The sequence below is a fragment of the Oryx dammah genome, unplaced genomic scaffold (assembly GCF_014754425.2).
Source record: "Oryx dammah isolate SB20612 unplaced genomic scaffold, SCBI_Odam_1.1 HiC_scaffold_7, whole genome shotgun sequence".
Lineage (NCBI taxonomy): Eukaryota > Metazoa > Chordata > Mammalia > Artiodactyla > Bovidae > Oryx > Oryx dammah.
Genome location: NW_024070191.1, coordinates 12,723,657 through 12,746,520, shown reverse-complemented (window position 1 = coordinate 12,746,520; position 22,864 = coordinate 12,723,657). Strand labels below are relative to the sequence as shown.

The 22,864-nt window shown below is 49.2% G+C and overlaps 1 protein-coding gene across 1 annotated transcript in view; it reads right to left on the bottom strand.

Annotated features, from left to right (window-relative positions):
• Positions 1–18,377: 18,377 nt before the first annotated feature.
• Positions 18,378–22,864, bottom strand: part of TENM3 (teneurin transmembrane protein 3) — a 185,766-nt gene continuing 181,279 nt past the window's right edge. The window contains exon 27 of the mRNA XM_040242877.1: positions 18,378–21,947. Coding sequence (XP_040098811.1) covers positions 21,192–21,947 — 756 coding nt within the window. The 3' untranslated portion in view covers positions 18,378–21,191. The remainder of the gene's footprint in view (positions 21,948–22,864) is intronic.

Here is a 22,864-nt window from a genome sequence, read left to right as displayed (position 1 = left end):
CCAGGCTGAGTAGGCAGCAGTGTCACTTTGCCATCAGCCCTGAAGGATGCAGGTGCTTTGAGAGCTGCAGGTGTGGCGCTAAAGTCATTGTCTAGGACAGAACCCCGAGCCGTGAGCATGTTATTCCCCCAAGTCAGAAAATCTGGGTGTCCTTGGTGTTTTCCTTGTTCAATTTCTCAGGCGTGTCCGACTCTTTGCGACCGCATGAACTGAAGCAAGCCAGGCTTCAGTGTCCTTCACTATCTCCCAGAGACTACTCAGACTCATGTCTGTTGAATTGGTGATGCCATCCAGCCATCTCATCCTCTGTCACCCCCTTCTCCTCCCGCCCTCAATCTTTCCAAGCACAAGGGTCTTTTCCAGTGAGTCGGCTCTTCCCATCTTCCCTTTGGTGGCCAAAGTATTGGAGTGTCAGCATCAGCCCTTCCAATGAATATACAGAGTTGATTTCCTTTAGGATTGACTGGCAGAGAAGGAAAAGGCAACCCACTCCAGTATTCTTGCCTGGGGAATCCTTGGACAGAGGAGCCTGGTGGGCTGCTGTCCATGGGGTTGCTCAGAGTCGGACATGACTGCAGCGACTTAGCAGCAGCAACAGCAGCAGCAGAGGGATTGACTGGTTTAATCTCCTTACGTTCCAAGGGACTTTCAAGAGGCTTCTCTAGCACCTAAGTTTGAAAGCATCAACTCTTCAGTGCTCAGTCTTCTTTATGATCCAGCTCTCACATCTGTGTATGACTACTGGAAAAACCCTGGCTTTGACTTGGTCAGCAAAGTGATGTCTGGGCTTTTTAATATACTGTCTAGGTTGGTCATAGCTTTCATGGCTGCAGTCACCATTCTCAGTGATTTTGTGGCCCCCCCAAATTGTTTATCATCGTTTTCACATTTCTCTCATCTATTTGCATGAAATGATGGGATGAGATGCCATGATCTTAGGTTTTTGAATGTTAAGTTTTAAGCCAGCTTCTTCTCCTTCACCTTCATCAAGAGGCTCTTTAGTTCCTCTTCGTTTTCTGCCATAAAGATGGTGTTAGCTGCATATCTGAGGTTATGAATTTCTCCCAGCAATCTTGATTCCAGATTGAGCTTCATCCAGCCTAGCATTTTGCAAGATGTAGTTTGATTATAAGTTAAATAAGCAGGGTGACAATATACAGTCTTGATGTACTCCTTCCTTTCCCAATTTGGAACCAGTTTGTTGTTCATATCTGGATCTAAGAGTTGTTCTTGACCTGCATACAGGTTTCTCAGAAGGCAAGTAAGGTCATCTTGTATTCTTATCTCTAAGAATTTTCCACAGTTTGTTGTGATTCACACAGTCAAAGGCTTTAGTGTAGTCAAGGAAGCAGAAGTAGATGTTTTTCTGGAATTCCCTTGCTTTTTCTGTGATCCATTGGATGTTGGCAATTTGATCTCTGGTTCCTCTCTCTGCCTTTTCTAAATCCAGCTTGTACATCTGCAAGTTCTCAGTTCACATACTGTTGAAGCCTAGCTTGAAAGATTTTGAGCATTACCTTTTTAGCGTGTGAAATGAGTACAATTGTGTGGTAGTTTGAACATTCTTTGCCACTGCTCTTTGTTGGGATTGGAATGAAAACTGACCTTTTCCAGTCCTGTGGCCACTGCTGAGTTTTCCAAATTTGCTGGCATATTGAGTGCAGCACTTTAACAGCATCACCTTTTAGAATTGGAAATAGTTCAGCTGGAATTCCATCCCCTCCACTAGCTTTGTTGTAATGGTTCTTGAGGCCCACTTGAATTCACGCTCCAGGATGTCTGCTTCTAGGTGAACAAGCACACTATTGTGTCATTAAGACATTTTCTGTATGGTTCTTCTGTGTATTCTTGCCACCTCTTCTTAATATCTTCTGCTTCTGTTAGATCCATACCATTTCTGTCCTTTATTGAGCCCATCTTTGCATGAAATATTCCCTTGGTATCTCTAATTTTCTTTAAGAGATCTCTGTTCTTGCCCATTCTGTTGTTTTCCTCTATTTCTTTTCATTGTTCACTCAAGCAGGCTTTCTTATCTCCCTGCTATTCTTTGGAACTCTGCATTTAGATGGGTATATCTTTCCTTTTTTCCTTTGCCTTTCACTTCTCTTCTTTTCTCAGCTATTTGGAAGGCCTCCTCAGACCACTCTCTTTATTTTTGCTTATGTGGTTCTCGGGGATGGTTTTGATCACTGCCTCCTGTCCGGTGTTAGGAACCTCCATCCATAGCTCTTCTGGCACTCTATCGGATCTGCTCCCTTGACTCTGTTGCTTCCACTGTATAGTCAGAAGGGATTTGACTTAGCTCATACCTGAATGGCCTAAATCCCTACTTTCTTCCACTGAAGTCTGAATTTTGCAATGAGGAGTTCATGATCGGAGACATGCTTCCGGTCTTGTTTTTGCCGACTAAGACCTTGGTGTGTACCCAGCCTCAGTATCCTCACCTGTAAATCGGAACTTATAAGAATACATCCTTTATAGGGCTGTTATGAGCATTGAGCAAGGTAGGGAGAATACAGTGCTTTAATACAACATGTGTCCCAGAAATAAGTTCGGAGGACTTCATGCTGACTGTGAGCTTGTCGCCAGGGAGGTCATTTTAGGAGTTCTGTTAACAGCCACTAGGGGGAGTGCTGGCCCAGTTTCTGCCTCGGGGTCCTGGGGGGTGGGGGTGGAGGGTAGGCACATTGTCCTCCCACAGAATGAATGACAACGAAGAAGATCTTCGGGAGGAGAGGGTGGTGTTGGTGGATGGGATGCTCTGGGGATCCCGGACACTTGCAGACCCAGCTGGCACCGATTGAGGGACTCATCTTGCAGGCACGTGGAGGGCCAGCAGCCCCGCAGAGGAAGCCTCGTTTCTGGAGCTGGGATTCCTCTGGGCTTTCTAAGCCTCTTTTGACCTGTTTCTCACACCTGAACGAGTAGGGTGCTCACAGTGGACACCCAGAGACCACAGGACGTTGCAGTGACCTCAGTCTACAGGTTTGGTTCGAAACGCAGGTTTCCTATGAAATATCTTTTCGGGTGAGGGTGTTTTGCAAGCTTTGGGCAGGAAGTACTGTATTCTCTGGTGGATGACGCCCGGCATTAGAATCTGGAGTTGTTGTCAATGCAGTGAATGCTCCAGGCATTTACCTCTGCCATCCTGAAACCCAGCTTCCTGCTCTCAGCTCTGTGATGCTGGGGCTGGGGCCTGGCGAGGGCCATTTCTCCTCTGCAGGCTGACTCCTGTTGTTTCAGCCGAAAGGGTCAAGTTGGAGCAGGAGAGGGGACGGAGCTGAGAGCGGGACTTCCTGTTCCTTGGCTGTTTACTGTTCCTGTCATTGCAGCTCCTCCTGGCCTGGTGGCAGCGGCTGGCTTCTGTCTCCATGCCCAGAACCAGCCTCATAGCGCTTTCTCGGAGGTACCAGCCAGCAGCATCACAGGACAGCTCAGAGGGCTGTGTCCCAGCTCTGTGGGGGAAGGCCCTCTTCCAAGGTTCTAGCTTTAAGTGCACCCAGCCCTACCCATTGTCCTCCTTGCACTGGGAGTAGTATCTGTTTTCTGTTGTAATCATTTTTTGTATGTTGATGTTTCATGCTTTCTTGCTAAGTTGCTTCAGTGGTGTCTGACTCTCTGTGACCCCTTGGACTGTAGCTCGCCAGGCTCTTCTGTCCATGGGATGCTCCAGGCAAGAACATTGAGTAGGTTGCCATGCCCTCCTCCAGGGGATCTTCCTGATCCAGGGATAGAACCCACTTCTCTTAAGTCTCCTACATTGGCAGGTGGATGCTTTATCACAAGTGCCCTGGGAAGTACCCTCTCACACTGCTTTTTTTCCTCTTTCAGTGTTCCATTCCCTATGTGACCAGTTCTCTCTGTTGGAATAACTGTTCCACGGGAGCTGCTGTGGCTTTGACTCTTGTACATGGAAGCAGTTGACACCAGGACTCCTGACTGAAGGTTAGGAGGAGGTGTCGGGCATGTGGAGGATTGCAAAAGTGATGAGTGGACGGACCAGAGGAGCTTCTGTGGGGAGTGAAGTGCCCACAGACAGGCTCTGTTTAGTTTTGTAATTCTGTCCAGAGGTCGAGAGTGAGTAAGTGGTGCAAATGCCCTTATTGGGATGCCAGGACCAATTTTAAAGATGACACAACTCTATTTCCCAAAAATGATCATTATTTTTCACATGAAGAAAAAGATGAAAAAAGTAAAAGAAAGAAGAGGAAGAGATGGAGATGTATAACATCAGTATCAATTCAGTCACTCAGTCGTGTCCGACTCTTTTTGACCCCATGGACTGCAGCTTACTCAGACTCAGGTCCATTGAGTTGGTGATGCCATCCAACCATCTCATCCTCTGTCATCCCCTTCTCCTTCTGCCTTCAATCTTTCCCAGCATCAGGGTCTTTTCAAATGAGTCAATTCTTCGCATCAGGTGGCCAAAGGATTGGAGTTTCAGCTTCAGCATCAGTCCTTCCAATGAATATTCAGGACTGATTTCCTTTAGGATGGACTGGTTGGATCTCCTTGCAGTCCAAGAGACTCTCAAGAGTCTTCTCCAACATCACAGTTCAAAAGCATCAGTTCTTTGGCCTTCAGCTTTCTTTATGGTCCAGCTCTCACATCCATACATGACTACTGGAAAAACCATAGCTTTGACTAGAGAGACCTTTATTGGCAAAGTGATGTCTCTGCTTTTTAATATGCTGCTTAGGTTTGTCACAGCTCTTCTTCCAAGGAGCAAGCGTCTTTTAATTTCAAGGCTGCAGTCACCATCTGTAGTGATTTTGGAACCCCCTAAAATAAAGTCTGTCACTGTTTCCACTGTTTCCCCATCTATTTGCCATGAAGTGATGGGACGGGCAAAGTCAAATTTTGGGATACGTCCTGGCTCAGGATCACCTTTAAGAGAAAGAGAGTTTTAAGAAAGGGAGAGAGGGACTTCCCCGGTGGTCCAGGGGTTAAGAATCTGCCTTCCAGTGCAGAGAGGGTTGAATCCCTGGTCTGGGAACAAAGCCCTCGAAAGGCAAATATGAGGCCCTTGCACCATAACAGAAAGTCTTGTGTGCTGCAGCTAAGACCCAGTGCAACCAAATACATAATAAACAAAATTTTAAAAAACAGGGAGAGAAAGAAAAAGCAATTAGGGGTCATAGGCTCTGTGCAGGAGGCAGGTGGATGCTTGGGAAGGGAGTGGAGGCAGAGGGCAACACAGAGGCTCTGAATTCCTGAGAGGCAGAAGGAGAAGGGCAAAGTTGGAGGAGGTCTGGATGTTGGGGAGGAAGACGCTAAGAACAACTTGACTTTGAAATTTTGCTAGGGTGTTACACTCTCCTTCTGGATCTAATAGCTCTTTTTTTTTTTTTTTAAATAAAGTTTTAAAGAAGTCCAGATGTAAACCAATTTCCACCACACATTTCCTGCTGTGCCCCATCAGTATTCTTCCACGACCACATGGCACCAGGGAAGGCGGGATGGCTCTTGCCTGCAGCCTTTCTGGGCTCTGCCCTGGGTGCTGGGCAGGCCGTCTGGCTAAACAGTGCCGCTGAGGACAGTGGATTGGCTTTGGCTGGTGCACAGATGGCCTTCCCTTAAATGACACTTACTTGCTTCCTGTTCAGAGACATCCCAAAAGGGAAGCCAAGAAAGGAGAGCTAGTAGCTTTTCGTGTTAGTCCCGGGGGACACTGTGCTCAGGAGCGGGGAGGTCAGGGCCTCGTGGGTCTACATCTTCTGGACCGAGTGCCCTTCAGCAGAGCCCAGAAATGCTCCATGTGTCGTGGAAAAGCTATGCTAATTGCAGTCATTTGGGCAAATTGATTACCACTTAGGCCTAAGTGCCAACTGCACAGTCATGATTCTGCCGATCATTATACATGTGTCAGATGAAGTTGACTGCAAGGCTTTATTTGATGACAACAATAAATTCTCCTCTATCTCAGGCTTTGTAAACTCAGCCTCCAGTCACGTTGCTCACGTGGTCCTAGATGCCCGGGGAGGACCCGTGCAGAGGCTCGCTCAGTGACAGACCCAGAGCCGTCCCTCCCCCTCGCTCTCCCTCTCCTGTTTGCCTTGTGACCAGGCTTCTTGACATCTCCTTGACATCAGGCAATGCCATAGCTTCCCAGGTGGTGCTCGTGGTAAAGAACCTGCCTGCCAGTGCAGGAGACATAAAAGACCCGGGTTCAATCCCTGGGTCGGGAAGATCCCCTGGAGAAGGAAATGGCAACCCACTCCAGTGTTCTTGCCTGGAGAATCCCGTGGACAGAGGAGCCTGGTGGAGTCCTGGCAGAATCCACGGGCTCGCAGAGAGTCAGACATGACTGAAGTGACTTAGCGTGACATCAGACGATGCTAGCCTCCTTTGTGACATTGCTTCTCTTGGCCTGAGGATGGAGAACTTGGGAATCTCAAAGAATCCTTCGGTTTCTTTTTGTAAACTATTATTTTATTTATATATTTTTGGCTGTGCTGGGTCTTCATTGCTGCATAGACTTTTTCATTGGTTGGAGAGAGTGGAGGAGACTCTCTGGTTGTGATGTGCAGGCTTCTCAGTTTGGTGGCTTCTCTTGCTGCTGAGCGCAGGTTCTGCGTGGCCCGTGGGCTCAGTAGGTGTGGTTCCGGGACTCTCGAGCGTAGACTCTATAGTTGTGGTGCACAGGTTCAGTTGCTCCTTGGCTTGTGGGATCTTCCCGGACCAGGGATCAAACCCATGTCTCCTGCATTGGCAGGTGAATTCTTTACCACTGAGCCAGCTGGGAAGCCCAAGGATACTTCCATTTCTTTCCAGCAGACCCCCAAAGTTGCTTCTGTCCTTTGCCGGGGTCTATGTGTATACGTGTGTGTTGTGTTCAGTTGCTCAGTCATGTCCAACTCTTTTCGAACCCACAGACTGCAGCATGCCAGGCCTCCCTGTCCATCTGCAACTCCCGGGGCTTGCTCAAACTCAAGTCCATTGAGTCGGTGATGCCATCCAACCATCTCATCCTCTGTGGTCCCCTTCTCCTCCTGTCTTCAATCTTTCCCAGCATCAGGGTCTTTTCTAATGAGTCAGCTCTTCACATCAGGTGGCCAAAGTATTGGAATTTCAGCTTCAGCATCAGTCCTTCCAATGAATATTCAGGACTGATTTCCTTTAAGATGGACTGGTTTGATCTCCTTGCAGTCCAAGGGATTCTCAAGAGTCTTCTCCAACAGTGCAGTTCAAAAGTATCAATTCTTCACCGCTTAGCTCTCTTTATGGTCCAACTCTCACATCCATACATGACCACTGGTAAAACCATAGCTTGGACTATATGGACCTTTGTCAGCATAGTGATGTCTTGCTTTTTAAAATGCTGTCTAGGTTTGTCATAGCTTTTCTTCCAAGGAGCAAGTGTCTTTTAATTTCTTGGCTGCAGTCACTGTCCACAGTGATTTTGGAGCCCAAGAAAATAAAGTCTGTCACTGTTTCCATTGTTTCCCCATCTATTTTCTGTGAAGATGGGACTGGATGCCATTATCTTCATTTTTTGAAAGTTGAGTTTTAAGCCAGCTTTTTCACTCTCTACTTTCACCTTCATCAAGATGCTCTTTAGTTCCTCTTCACTTTCTGCCTTAAGGGTGGCATCATCTGCATATCTGAGGTTATTGATGTTTCTCCCAGCAATCTTGATTCCAGCTTCTGTTTCCCTCCAGCCTGGCATTTTGCATAATGTACTCTGCATATAAGTTAAATAAGCAGGGTGACAATATACAGCCTTGACGAATATATACTCCTTTCCTTATTTTGAATCAGTCTGTTGTTCCATGTCTGGTTCTAAAAGTTGCTTCTTGACCTGCATACAAGTTTCTCAGGAGGCAGGTAAGCTGGTCTGGTATTCCCATCTCTTGAAGAATTTTTCACAGTTTGTTGTGATCCACACAGTCAAAGGCTTTAGTGTAGTCAGTGAAGCAGAAGTAGACGTTTTTCTGGAATTCTCTTCCCTTTCCTATGATCCAACAGATGTTGGTAATTTGATCTCTGGTTTCTCTGCCTTTTCTAACTCCAGTTTGTACATCCAGACATTCTCGGTTTGTGTACTATTGAAGCCTAGCTTGGAGGATTTTGAGCATTACCTTGCTATTACGTGAAATGAGTACAATTGTGTGGTTCTTTGAACATTTGTTGGGACTGGAATGAAAACTGACCTTTTCCAGTTTGTGGCCACTGCTGAGTTTTCCAAATTTGCTCGCCTATTGAGTTCAGCACTTTGACAGCATCATCTTTTAGGATTTGAAATAGCTCAACTGGAATTCCATCACCTCCACTAGCTTTGTAGTGATGCTTCCTAAGGCCCACTCGACTTTGCATTCCAGGATGTCTGGCTCTAGATGAGTGATCACCCCATTGTGGTTATCCAGGTCATTAAGACCTTATTTGTACAGTTCTTCTGTGTATTCTTGCCATCTCTTCTTAATATCTTCTGCTTTTGTTAGGTCCATACCATTTTGTCCTTTATTGAGCCCATCTTTGCATGAAATATTCCCTTGGTATCTCTAACTTTCTTGAAGAGATCTCTAGTCTTTCCCATTCTATTGTTTTCCTCTATTTCTTTCCATTGTTCACATAAGAAGGCTTTCTTATCTCTCCCTGCTATTCTTTGGAATTCTGCATTCAGATGGGTATATCTTTCCTTTTCTCCATAGCCTTTCACTTCTCTTCTTTTCTTAGCTATTTGTAAGGTCTCCTGAGACAACCATTTTGTCTTTCGTTTTCTTGGGGATGGTTTTGATCACTGCCCCCTGATTTGGTTCATACCAGAATGGCCTAGTGGTTTTTCCTGCTTACTTCCATTTAAGTCTGAATTTTGCAATAAGGAGTTTATGATCTTAGCCACAGTCAGCTCCAAGTCTTGTTTTTGCTGACTGTATAGAGTTTCTCCATCTTCAGCTGCAAAGAATATAATCAGTCTGATTTCACTATTGACCATCTGGTGATGTCCATGTGTAGAGTTGTCTCTTGTGTGGTTGGAAGAGGGTGTTTGCTACGACCAGTGCATTCTCTTGGCAACACTCTGTTAGCCTTTGCCCTGCTTCATTTTGTTCTCCAAAGCCAAACTTGCCTGTTTCTAAAGTTATCTCTTGACTTCCTACTTTTGCATCCAGTCCCCTATGATGCAAAGGACATCTTTTTTTTTTTTTTTTTGGTGTCAGTTAGGAGGTCAAGCCTAACAGTGTTGCCAAGAGAACATATTGGTCATGGCAATATTGTTCTTGACTGCACGGGACTTTCCTTTCTCCACCAGACACATCCAGAACTGGGTGTCATTTCTGCTTTGGCTCAGCCTCTTCATTCCTTCTGGAGCTATTTCTCTGTTCTTCTCCAGTGGCGTATCAGACACCTACTGACCTGGAGGGGTTCATCTTTCAGTGTCGTTAACTTTTTGCATTTTCATACTGCTCATGGGGCTCTCAAGCCAAGAATGCTGAAGTGGTTTGCCATTCCCTTCTCCAATGGACCATGTTTTGTCAGAGATCTCCACCATGACCCATCCGTCTTGGGTGGCCCCACACGGCATGGCTCATAGTTTCAGTGAGTTAGACAAGGCTGTGGTCCATGTGATCAGTTTGGTTAGTTTTCTGTAATTGTGGTTTACATTCTGCCTGTCCTCTGATGGATGAGGATCAGATGCTTGTGAAACTTCCTGATCGGAGGCACTGGCTGTGGGAAAACCTGAATCTTCTTGCTCTGGTGGGCAAGGCATGTTGTATGTGTGTATATGTGTGTGTGTGTGTGGGGGGGGGTAGTTTTAATGCAACAAGTCAGGGACATTCTCCACTCCATCACGGTTTATCCTGGCCACCCAGACAATGGCCTTTGTCAGCATTAGGGGTCTGAAGTGAGGCCTTCACGCAGAAAGTCTCCACATAACAAGTGAAGCATCTGTCAGCTCTGTAGACTGTGGATTTCCACTGCGCAGTCCAGGCCGGAACCCCAAGGCCAGAGCGGCCCCCGTGGTGGGCTGGGCGCCCGGAGCATGAGGGGGGCTCTCCCTGGGGTTCCGTCCCCTCCTGGGGAGCAGCAGCTTCTGGGAGGCTCTTGGCAGCTCTGTGGGGCTGGACCCCTTCTCCCTGGCAGGAGGGGCGTCTGCGCTGAGCCCGGCCCAGGGCTCTCAGGAGGCACACCTTTCCCAGCCGGGGGCATCTTCCATCTCTCAAGGCGGCCCCTCCTCCTCTGCGGGGCTTAGCCTTTCCCAGGACCTGGCTAGCAGCTCCACCTGGGGCCCAGCACAGAAATCCCCAACTCCGGGTTTCCTGGCGGTTAACAGGGTTGCTTTCGGCCTGTTTCTGGGGTCTGGTCAGGCACCCTTTCTGACTGGTTCTTTGCAGGAAGAGATAGGCAGCTCTGGCCCGAGGCAGCCCCTGTTGTGGGGTCAGTGAGTATGGACATTTCTGGTCAGTGTCCCGAGTGGTTGGGATCTGAGAGTTTTAAGAGTTTTCGGCGAGGTAGGTGTGGCTGAAAGCAGAGTGGATTCTCCCCTGGCGCAAAGGGTGCCCCTGAAGCCATTTCCATGGGCTTCAGAGTGGGACCTTATTTGGCAAACAGAGTTCTTTGCAGATGTGATTGGATTAAGAAGAGACGGTGCTAGAGTTGGGAGGGGCTGGCCCTCCGATGACTGGTGGTGGTATAAGCAGAGGAGAGCGAGGCCAGAGACCCGCAGGGTAAACTCTGTGTGACGCTGAGGCAGAGGAGGGACAAGGGACCCCAAGGGCCCCAAGGTGGCTGGCAGCCACCAGGAGCTGGAGGAAGCAGGGGTCCTCCCCGGGGGCCTTCAGAGGGCACGGCTCTGCCGAAACCTAGAATTCGACTTCTAGCTTCCAGAACCAGGATGTGATAAATGCCCGTTGTTTCAGCCACCCTGTCGGCCATACTGTGTTCCTGCAGTCTTAGGATCCAACACACCCTCCACCCCGCGCCCTGCCCTGTGTTTCTGTCCCCGCCCGGTGCTGAAGCATGAACACCATCAGGCTTTCCCGTAGGTTAAGGTGGCCAGGTTTAGCACAAACAGAACCAAACAGATGCCCACTTAAATCTGAATTTCAGATCAACAACAAATACACCTTTTTAGTGTATGTTCCTAATATTAAATGGGACATAACTTATATTGACAAATGATTCACTGCCAAACTGAAGTTCAGTCTTAACTGGGAATCCTGCCCCTTGTCTGACATTTCTAGCCCCCAGCCCTTTACTCCCAGAGGGCCTGCTCTGACCTGTGTGCGGGCTGGCCAGGGGGCCGGCTGGCCCGGCAGGGCAGCTCTAATCCCCTCGCCCCCCCCCCCCCCACCCGCTCAGGGTTCCCTGAGCCCTGCCAGCAGCCTGCAGGCTGAACATCCTCTCCACCAGCTGGGTGTGAGTCTGGGAGGCTTGGAAGAGACAGGAGGAGGCTCAGAGGGGAGCCTGCCGCCTGCCTGGGGGTGGATGTTTGCGGGGAGGAGGAGGGCCCCTCGTGGTTCCTGCTGCACACCCATCTCTGCACTTTGATTTGTTCTATTTTAAGCTGTCTGCAGTTTCCCTCCTGGGGAAGGGAGAAGATAATGGGGAGGGGAGTGGGATGGGGTGTGTGGAGTGAATGAGGGGGACTCAGGAGCAGACAGGAGGCCAGTTGGTGGGGCTGTGCGGGATTCGAAGGCAAAGGCGAGGGAGAGCGAGCTGGCAGGCAGCCTGGCCAGAGTGCAGGGCACCTGAACGGAGTTCCCTTTCCAGACGCCGCGCTGGGACGCTGGCTGTGGGCAGTATTCCAGAGGTGGTGGTAGTGTTCAGTTGTCAAGTTGTGTCTGACTCTTTGTGACCCCAGGACTACAGCATGCCAGCCTCCCTGTCCCTAACCATCTCCTAGAGTTTGCCCAAGTTGATGTCCATTGAACTGGTGATGCCATCCAACCATGTATATTCCGTATTATTCAGTATTTTTCTGTATGTGATCACACATATTAACACCCACTAATTTCCATCACCTTAGGGTGAACAGAGAGCCTGGGTGGAAAGGGGCTTCATTCTCAGCTCCTTCCTGAAGGTAAAGGGTCGGACCTCAGCAAAGGTGGCAGCCCCCTCCCCTCTGGGAAGGGAGCCCCCACCCCTTTTTCCTTTGGAGGTGCCTCCTAATGCAGCCTGGACAGACAGATGTTGGAGGTTGTGTCTGGGTGAAAGTGTGAGTCACTCAGTTGTGTCTGACTCTTTGCAGATCCTGTGGACTGTATACCCACTAGGCTCCTCTGTCCATGGGATTTCCCAGGCAGGAATACTGGAGTGGGTTGCTGTGCCCTTCAGCAGGGGATCTTCCCGACCCAGAGATTGAACCCGGGTCCCCTGCATTTCAGGCAGATTCTTTACCGTCTGAGCCTGTTGAAGGGTGTCTGGGTAATAATCTTAAAATCACCATGCTGCAATTGGTCGTTCAGTCGTGTCTGACCCTTTGAGATATTATGGTCTGCAGTCCACCAGGCTCTCTGTCCTTGGGCATTCTCTAGGCAAGAATCCTGGAGTGGGTTGCCATGCCCTCCTCCAGAGGATCTTCCCAAGCCAGGGACTGAACCCAGGTCCCCTGCATTGCAGTGGATTCTTTACTGACTGAACCACGAGGGAACCCATAGGCTTTTACCCAAAGTAAAAAAAATTTTACTTTTGCTTTGTCTCTGTCACACAGGCATGTACACAGACACACACACAGAGACACACAGCCCTTTTGGGCAGGGGAGCCTGAGAAGGATCTGCTTGGGGGCTGAGGGCTGGGCCCATTTTAAAGATGGAGAAACTGAGGCACAGATGCTGCAGGGGGTCTGGCAACTTAGGACTCTCTGGTTCTTGTCTGCTGCTCCAGGGCTCCCACCAGCTCTGCTGCCCCCATCCACCCCCACCCCAGCCAGGGCCTCGCTGAGTTTGAAGACCGAGAGTGCTAACTGGCGAGGCTGCAGGAAGAGCCTGGGTTGCTGCGAGGCCTGCATCCTGTGACTTACAAGAGCATCTTAACAGGCCACAGAGGACTGGGGAGGGCCGCTGTCCCAGAGTCCAGAGCTCTGGCTCTGACCCGTTCACTCCTGCAGGGCGGTGGGGGTTTGGGGTTGGGGAGCAGATGTATGAAACAGACCCTCCTCATCTGGACGGCTGGCAGTCTGCTGACGAGGTGAGGACTTGGGTTTTAGGACTCGTTTCTGAAGCAGGCACCAAAAATCCCCGCGGGTGTCAGAGCAGGAAGGGGGCGCTTGATAGAGGCCCAGAGGGGTGAAGCACTGTGGCTGGGGGTCATGCGGCTGCCTGCTCGGTTCCTGTGTGTGAGTGTGTGCGTGAGTGTATGCGTGTGTGTGAGTGAGGTCTCACACCTGGTGGGCACTGGTAGGGAGACTTGGGCCTCACTGCCCCCACCCCGATGGCGGGGGCTGCCCCGGGTCAGAACCAGCAGCCGAGTGCCGGTCTTGTCTTTACCTAGTTCCGGCATCCGTCTGGCTTTTCACATGAAACTACATCCTCCGTCTTGGTCTTTATCTAAGGTGATCCTGTGGTTTTCACATGCCAGCTTTAATCGTCTTTCTCATTTCTGCGAGTGCTTGGGTAGGGAAAAGAAAGCGTTGCTTATGCATTGGGTCCCCATAGGCCTCCAGGAATGACGGTGGGCTCCAGCCGAAGACTGTTTCTGAAGCCAGGACACCAGTCCAGGCTGCTGTGTAAAAGCAGCGTCCATCAGCTCCTCTGGGGGGTACAACGTGGGACAAGAAGGTTGAACCCTAGGCCCTCCCCTCAGCGGTCACTGTGGGGCCGGCAGGTGGGGGAGGTGGATGGTCCACCCTGGGGGCGGCCCAGCTCAGGCCTCAGCCCAAGGGCTTCACCCGTCCAGGCTGTCATTCCATGAGAGCCTGGCTCCCTCGGAAATAAAAATGCCACTCTGCATTTAAAGCATCTGTCCTTCTGGGAAATTCTTCAGAGCGACAGGACTGCTCAAACATGAAAAGTAAAAGGGAAACGATGTGATAGCTCAGAAACCACTGTTTTTGGGGGGCTGCAAAACTCAAACAGCCCGCGGACAATTCCTGGGAGAAAGGGCCTTATTTTGATCTGCGAAGCGAGAGGAACATTGTTTGACAAAGTTTCTGCTTGACGGGAAGGGAAATCTTACGGGAGCGATTTTTTGCGAGGACCGGGCCTCAGTGAGGTGGTGCGTGAAGCAGAAGTAATCGTTTTATGTGTGAAACTCCGTGCGTAGAGCAAAGATGGAAAAATAGAGGCTAATTGGAACTGGCCTCACCCGCGAGAGGGGTCGGGCTGGTGGTTTCTGGTCCCCAGGACGCGCGTGGGCGTCCCTCCCGGTCCTCGCCCGAGATGCCCATCACTAGGGGGCGCTAGAAACCTTCTCCGAAAGTACCTGGGAGGAGCCATCACCTGGAGGGTGGTCCGGGAAGAGCCCCGGGGTCCCCAAGTCCTCCCTAACCTGGTCCCTCCTTGGGGTTTCAGGAGGAGGAGGAGGGGTCCTTGCTGAAGGGTCCTTGCCCATATGTTGGGGTGGCTTTCCATTCCTGCAGGACCAGAGCCCTAGTTTTGAAGGGAAGGCGAGAGAGTAAGGGAAGGGTGCTGCGTCCCTGTCAACCAGGCTGCCTGGACCAGCCTCTCCTCTTGCGTCATCTCCGCCTCTGCTCTCTGTTCTGCAGTGGTGCGTGTCCACGCTTGTCCGCAGAGGATAAACACCCCCGCCCCCCCCAACCCAGGGCCTCCTGCTCTTTCTTTCTTTCTTTCTTTTTGCTGTAGGGCCGAGACTAGAAATCATGCCATAGCTGAAGTGAGGAGATTTAAAAATCTGCTTGTTTATAACCTTTTGTAAGTAAGCAAGCTGGGGACAAAGAACTCTACTTTCCTGTGTGATATCCTGGGTTATTATTTAAAGTCCATAAGGTCTATGAAGGGAGACATATGGGTTTTCCTTCTAAGCCTTCCTTAGCCACGAGGCTCAGATGGTAAAGAATCTGTCTTCAATGCAGGAGACCCAGGTTCAACCCCCAGGTTGGGAAGGTCCCCCTGGAGAAGGGAATGGCAATGCACTTCAGTATTCTTGCCTGGGGAATCGCATGGACAGAGGAGCCTGGTGGGCTACAGTCCACGGGGTCCCAGAGTTGGACATGACTGAGTGACTAACACTTTCTAAGCCTTAGATACAGTCTAAGTGGTTGCAACCTAGACAGGTTCTACCAGGAGGTAAAGGGTAAATCCAGTGAAAGAGAGAGAGAGACAGAAATGATGGGGAGAGGAAAAAAGGGGAGGGGGAGGGAAGGAGGGGAAGGAGAGAGAGAGAAGTTGCCTTCCCTGGAAGAGCATCATGGATGAGTCCCGGGGATGGTTTTCCTGGTGTTCTGTGGAGCAGCTATTCTAAAACCTCCCTCACATTCACTGTGGAGGAAAATTTGGATGGGACTGTTTCTTCACCTCTGTGGTTGTTAATCACTTCTGTGATAGAACTCCAGGTCCACCAGAGCCTTTGGTGTGTTCCTTATATTCTCCACTGTTCCATTTTCAGCCTTTCACATCAGAGAATGAGTCATTTTCACTCCTTGGGTATTTCTGCTCCCCTCACGGCTCACTGATAAACTTAACATGTGAAAATTTTACAGAATTCACTGTGACCCTGTGGATGGCTCATAAATCCTGTCAGTTCCAGGCAGCAAGTTAGGCTGGACAGAAAGAGCCATTGTGGGTGGAATTCAGGAATTCTCTGCACATGTGTAAAAAGAAGGCGATTTCCCTTCCCGGTGCAGGCTGAACGCTGTGGTTAGGGCCCAGCTCATGATTCACCTTAACAGTAGGAAGGCTGAAATGTTCCTCTACCGCCTTGCCCCAGAAATCACAATTTATGCTTCTAATTTTTAATTTTCCTTAGCTTAGGTCCCAGAAGGATTTATTGAATTCGCTTTGTGGAACCCGTTAACTCTAAACTGAATAATGATGTTACTCTAGGCTTACGATCCGTTTATAGCAAATTTGCTACATACAAGACTCTAAGAATCTTCTATTCCTCCATGACGGAGTTTTAAGTCTGTGCATACATGAAAATGTTTATTCACTTTACCTAAAAGTGATTCGTAATTAACTGACATCAAGAGACCATGCTTGCAGAGGTGGTGAATAGCAAATGAGAACTCTGGTGAGAGGATGTTCATCACGTGGCTTAAATTACAAGGCAGGAAATGCGAATGGCTTATCACTGTGTCTTTGGGACTCTGGCTTAACTCTGTACTTCAAGTGGGTAATAGTGACTTTTGACTAATTTTTAATTTTTCATTGCCTTGGTAGGATAACCAAAGCTGAATTTATAAATCACTTAGGGAAAACTTGGATAAATAGTTTAACATGAGCGTGTGTGCAAATCTATGGTCTTTCTTTTATAAATAGTTTTAGAAGTGAGGAAGTCATTAGCATCGCATGGCAGACGTTCTCATCCAGGGTGAGGCAGGCTGAGGAGCTGGAAATATTGGCAGGTGGTGGGGAACTCAAGACATGTGCTCTGTTGGAGGGTCTAGGGCATCTTTATATATTGAAAAACGCTTGTCAGGACTCCGAATTATGGCAGCTTTGGAAAGACTCACGTCCCGAGGGACTGGTGGTGGCAAGGCGTGTCCGTCGAATTTCCTGGGTAGTGGTACCGGGAGGGGGCTTCCCAGGTGACGCCAGTGGTAAAGATAGATGCGCCTGCCGATGCAGTAGACATGAGACATGGGTTTGATCCCTGAGTTGAGAAGATCCCTGGGAGGAGGGCGTGGCAACCCACTCCAGTATTCTTGCCTGGAGAATCCCAGGGACGGAGGAGCCTGGAGGGCTATGGTCCATAGGGTTGCAAAGAGTCGGACACGACTGAGCACGCACGTTCCTGGGAGTCTGTGGGCTACAGTGGAGGGTACTAGCTGGCAGGGCATCTCCATTCACCTGGGTTTGAGCCACCTCTGTGAACCTGGGCAACTCGCTCACACGTCTCTAAGTGCCTTCTGGCTCCCACTTCTAGAATTTGATGCATTTCACAGGCTGCTGGAGTCAGCTCCCCTCTTGGAAGGAAAGTGGGGTGGAATCTGGGTACCGGAGGACTGGGAAGAGCTCTGAGGCCCTTCAAGGCTGCCCCTGGGTGGGCCGACTCCACTCCGCAGGAGCGCAGATAGCAACCCAGGCAGGCAGGGGGGCAGATTCTGGCCTAAGGGGACCTCCTTCTCCTCTGAACTCGGGCAAGCATGCTGCTGTGGGCGCTGCCCAGGTGGCTTGGCCCCAGACAGGGCGTGATGTGGACCAGTGCCCTCCCGCTGCCTCTTTCGGAGTCCCCCATTTCTAGAGCATCTCACATAACAGATTTCCTGCTCAGCGGGTGAGAGAAGCAGCTTCATTTGGGAGCAGGCCAAGACAGAAGGAGAAAGAAAAGGTGGTCCACAGAGAGGGTGGTGGGCATGGTTAGGGCGGCATCAAAGACAGAAACCTCCCATCATCTTTAAAGTGCTTGGGGACTGGTGTTTAGAGCAGGCGTCATAAGCATGTGCGGGTCCATCACTTAAAACCACATCCAGCGATTATGTCTCACATGTGCAGCAGCCGTTAACATCTGAAGGCACATCTCACAGGAGGTGCAGCTGCATATTCCATGCCCAGAAAATTCTGCTACAAAGAAACAGTTTTCACCTACATTTTTCTTTGCATTCATTCAGACGTGACCTCTGGGGAAAGCGGTGTGGAAAATGAAAGCAGCAATTCGCCTGTGTTTTTGTGCACCCCCCCCCATTTGAGGGTTAATCTCTAATAAGAGGAGAAAAAAAAAATAGACCCTTTGGCTGAGTGGAGTGACCTGATTCTTCCTGGATCAACATGTTATCAGGTTGAGGTTGTCACTACAAAGCAAGTATGATGAAGCCTGCCTTTTCAGACTAAAATCAAAGCCTTGGCCGGCCAGGCTGAAACTGCTGATCTAAGCATCCCCTAATCAGGCGGTCTATATGTAGATTTAGACATCTCCAGGAGGCTAGGAGACTATCAGGCCCAAACTGATTATTCTAATCAAGTGTTTTAATTAAGCACTTATTGCCAGGATCACAGGAACGGGGCCTGCTCTCAAGGAGTAATGGGCAGCATCTATTTCCTCCTTCTTCACGGTGATAAGGTTTGGCTTTGTAAGGGTACATTTAACGTTTTTTCTAAAGTAGGCCATGGAAAGAGTTTTCTGTGAATTGCACACTGATGAACAGGCTGTCTGGCCAGCGGACACCACAATTAGAAAAGAAAATAAAAGGTATGATCAACTGGGTTGCAGAGGAATCAATACCCCAACAACTGCATCTGTTTGCATCTTCCACCCCCAAAACACAAAAGGAATCCTGGCTAGCCCAAGATATTTTTAAAAAATATATATAAAACACACACACATTGGGTTGGCTTTTATTGGAATGCCTAGATGCAATCTATAGTCATCAAGTTATGGAAAATTCAGGTCACATATAAAGTTAAGAAGGCAAATGAAAAGAACAATACAAATCAGACAAAATTTACATCTCAAAATATCATGAAAGCATTTTGACTGGCTTTGCCTAAAATACTTTGAATATCAATTTCTTTTTTTGTAAGCTAATTCTTTTCATTATACAGCCCGCTTCCCACCCTCCCAACTCTTAGAAAAAGGTCTTTTGTTTACATATTCCCCAAGGTCACTATTTCTTGTAAAAGCATGTCCAGATCACAAGTCTTTTTAGAAAGAAATAGGCTCATTATACCCACTAACAAGACACTAATTGGGTTGATTTGACTTCACCTAAAATAAGCACCAGGAGAAGACTCCAAATCTGTTATTTATTGGTGCCAGTGTGAAGGACCAGTCCACGTCAAGAGGAGGATAAGGTTATGACTTCACTTCCATCATGTGGTACAAGCTTTTTTCGTGGTCAATACATCTGAAATATTTCTGAGAATGTAGACTCAGAGCCTATTTCAACCAAAAGTACTTACAGCATGCTAAATACAGCCCTGCAGAAATGCCATGGAACAGAACTGCAAACACCTAAGTTAACAGTTAGAAAATAAAATGTAAAACAGAGCCATGTTTGTGTGGTTTGAAATCTCAGAGTTGTCTAAACTGGGGCTTCATAATACTCGCCAGAGGATTTCCAGGATAAAAAATATTACTGCTAATCTGTGCTTTCATTCTAATAAAATATCAGCATTCATTAGAAGATTAATTACTTCGGTATGCTCTACCAAATACACGAAGACAGTAATAGCACTGATACTGTAAGTTCAGTAGCTATTTTGAAACTTTCCCAGCCCATCTGTTTAATAAACACGCCTACTGTGCAATTTAGAGTATGTGATACATACAAAGCAGTTAGAAAATTAATTTTCAATACATCACTTGAACCTTTATATTTACGACATGTTCACTTGCTAAGTTTTATCACCATTGTACATAGAGGAAAACAGTGTGTACTATAGCTCGATGAACTGAGAAAGGTTTTCTAAAAATATTTTTGTGGCTGAATTTAGTGCTCACGAAAGAGACGTGCCAGAGTGGCTGAGCCGCAAGGAAGTGCAGATGCTTGGCGTGCCGGCACGCGGGCGGCAGGAGGGCACGGCTCTCAGTTCACTTCTAGCGGGTCCGCCACCCCCAGCTTCCCCGAGACAGAGCAGAGGCTGCCATTCAAACCAGCTCCGAGCTGGCTGGGTCGTCTGGGCTTACAGGAGCTTTTGATCTCCCCTTTATGTCCCTCTTTGTGACCTGAGGGCCCAAACTCGAGACTAGCTGAGTGACCCTGACCTTCCCTGTCTGGATGTCTCACGCTGCTCAGTTTCTGCTAGCTTGCCGAGATCTGAAGACATGTTTAAGGTGACGACTGACTACATCAGCTCCTTTCCCGCTCACAAAGCATCTGATGGGGCTCTTGCGCCTCCATCATGAAAAGAGGCTTCCAGGAAGGTAACAGTAAAACCCTGGGGTTAATGGTATCAACTCCCCATAGACTTTTTAAGGGGCGGAGAGAGGGACAGTGCCTCCTGCGCTGTTTTATGTATTTTGGGGTTTGTGTTTCGTGGCTTCCGTTACATTCCACCAGCCTTTGTTTTCTACCGTGCCTCTTAGCTGGTAAAGGTTGAGGACACTGGCCTGATGAAAAAGAGGAGGAGGAGAAAAGGTCTCTGATTAGCCACCCACAGAGGATCGCACAGTCTATCCATCTAGTGATAGAAAGTTGCACGTTTTTTTTTTTTTCAACCTAATACAAAAATATTAACACTTCTGGACATTATAGGCATAAGTCGTTATATCTCTACAATATAATAATTTATACTGTACAGCTATAACAGATAACAAAAGGTGCAATCCTTTTAAAAAAATCACACAGTTCACATGTTTTTATCGTTTTATTTTTTAAGTATAAACTTTTTAAACACTTTACATAAATTAACTCCTCTGAGACTAATATCTGATGTACAGTAAATTGTAATTCATATAAAAATCCATAAACAACTTGTCTCACATAATTTACAAAAAAATCAGGGTTTCCTTTGCTTATCAGTGACAAGGGTTCTATTTGCCAGTTTTCTTCCCCCCAAGGCAAACCACTTGTAAAATTCCTTAGAAATCCCCGCCCTGGCAGCAGAAGTCACGTGTGCCAATGTCCTTTTACAAACCAGCACAGGGAAAGCAGTTGGGTTGTCTAGAAACAGTAACTTTGCCCCACATTTTAAAATTAACAGATATTTATCACATCCTATGCAGAGATACTACTTCTTGTAAGCAAAGGTCGACAACGGTAATACCTGGAAACACTGTATGCCTTTCTACCTTCGTCAGATACAGTGCCTCAGAGAACAAGATGGCCCAGAAGCAAAAGGTTTGGGCCACTTTCTTTAATGATCTGTTTTTCCTTGGAATACTTTCAGTCCAACTGAGTGCAGCGATATGCATATGTAAACATATTCTTTAAAGCCGATCACCTTTTAAGGTCATTCAGAAGGAAGTCTTTTGTTTTCTTTTTTTGTGTGGATTTTTTTAAAATAGCAGTCTGAGTCTCCCGAAAGGCTCTTCGGTGCCGGAGAGTCCCCCTCGGATTGTGCTACAGACAGATCTGAGCAGAGGTGGGGGAATGGGGCGGTGCTGGGGCTGGAGGGGCAAGTGGCGCCCCGCCGGCTCGGTCCCCGCAGGGGTGGTGGCGGCGGCGCGCGCCTCCCTGCCGCTGGCCCGGGGGTTACCTCTTGCCGATCTCGCTCTGGCGGAGGAACTGGATGTTGTTGGCGCTGTCGGCCAGCTCGGGGTACTGCTCCACCGAGAGTACGTAGTACCCGTCGTAGCCCTGCACCTTGCCGGCGCTCAGCAGCTGCCGCTTCTCGCCCTCCGTCCAGAGGCGCGCGCCCTCCTCGCCGTCGCGCACGCGCTGCTGCTCGCGCGCCCAGGCCCGGGCGAGCGCGCGCTGCCGCGCCTGCTCCAGGATGCGCGCCTTCTCCTCGTCCAGGGTCATGCCGTAGCGCACATGCAGCGCCAGCGCCCCGAACTGCATCTCCACGTCGGCGAACCTGCGAGTCCTGCCGTTGACTACGGTGGTGGACTGTGACACGGTCACGTTGATGCCATTCTCCAGCGCCTTGCGGCCGCTGGTCAGCCGCAGAGTGCCCAGGTCGCTCTCTGGCGTGCTGGTCTTGATGAAGTAGTGCGTGTCCTTGCCCTCGATGGTGAAGTGCAGGTTCTCCAGGTAGAAGGCGTTGTTGAGCACGGCCGCCACCTTGATGCAGTCCTCGTTGGCGATGTTCAGCACGTTGGTCTGCACGCGGCCCTGGCTCACGGCCAGCATGACGCCCTTGCCGATCAGAGACTTGACCGTGGCGAACCACAGCCACGACGGCGCGCTGCTGCCTTTGCGCCTGCTCACCTGCACCTCGGCCATCTTCCCCAGGGACAGGAAGGCCTTGGCCTGCCTCGCCACTTGCTGCTGGACTCCAAAAATGGGCTGCAGAGAGAAACAGACCCACAGGATGGGTTAGAGAACAGTCGGGCTCTTCTGGCCCCAGGGAGCCAGGCTTCCAGGCGGTGCTCCAGTTCTGGGCAGAAATGAAATGCGGGGGAACGGGGCCGGGGCGGGGGGTTGCTGATTAAAACCTCAGTAGGTTCTTTAGACGGAGAAGGCAATGGCACCCCACTCCAGTACTCTTGCCTGGAAAATCCCATGGACGGAGGAGGCTGGTAGGCTGCAGTCCATTGGGTCCCTAAGAGTCGGGCTCGACTGAGTGACTTCACTTTCACTTTTCACTTTCATGCACTGGAGAAGGAAATGGCAACCCACTCCAGCGTTCTTGGCCTGGAGAATCCCAGGGACGGGGGAGCCTGGTGGGCTGCCGTCTATGGGGTCGCACAGAGTCGGACACGACTGAAGCGATTTGGCAGCAGCAGCAGCAGGTTCTTTAGAAATGAAAAGGCTAAAAAACCCTGGGGGGAGGAATGCACTCAAGACCCCGCTGCCCTCAAGTTGATCCCAATATGTTTTGAAAAGTAAAAAGAGGTAACTCCATGATGTATGTGTCGAGAGCTTTTGAGTTTCTAATGAGGGTGAAAGGGGCTTCCCTGGTGGCTCGGTGGTAAGGAATTCGCATGCAGTGCAGGAATTGCAGGAGGCTTGGGTTCAGATCCGTGTGCCAGGAAGATCCCCTGGAGGAGGGCATGGCAACCCACTCCAGCGTTCTTGCCTGGAGAATCCCACAGACAGAGGAACCTGGTGGGCTACAGTCCAAAAGGTTGCAAAGCAGCTACAAGACTGAAGCGACAGTCCGCACACATGAAGGTGGGCAAAATATTCAGGTGTTTGCCTTTTCTCTTTCTGTTTCTAGATACCCTTTTCCCAGGCTCACCCCATTTGGGGAACCAGCTTAC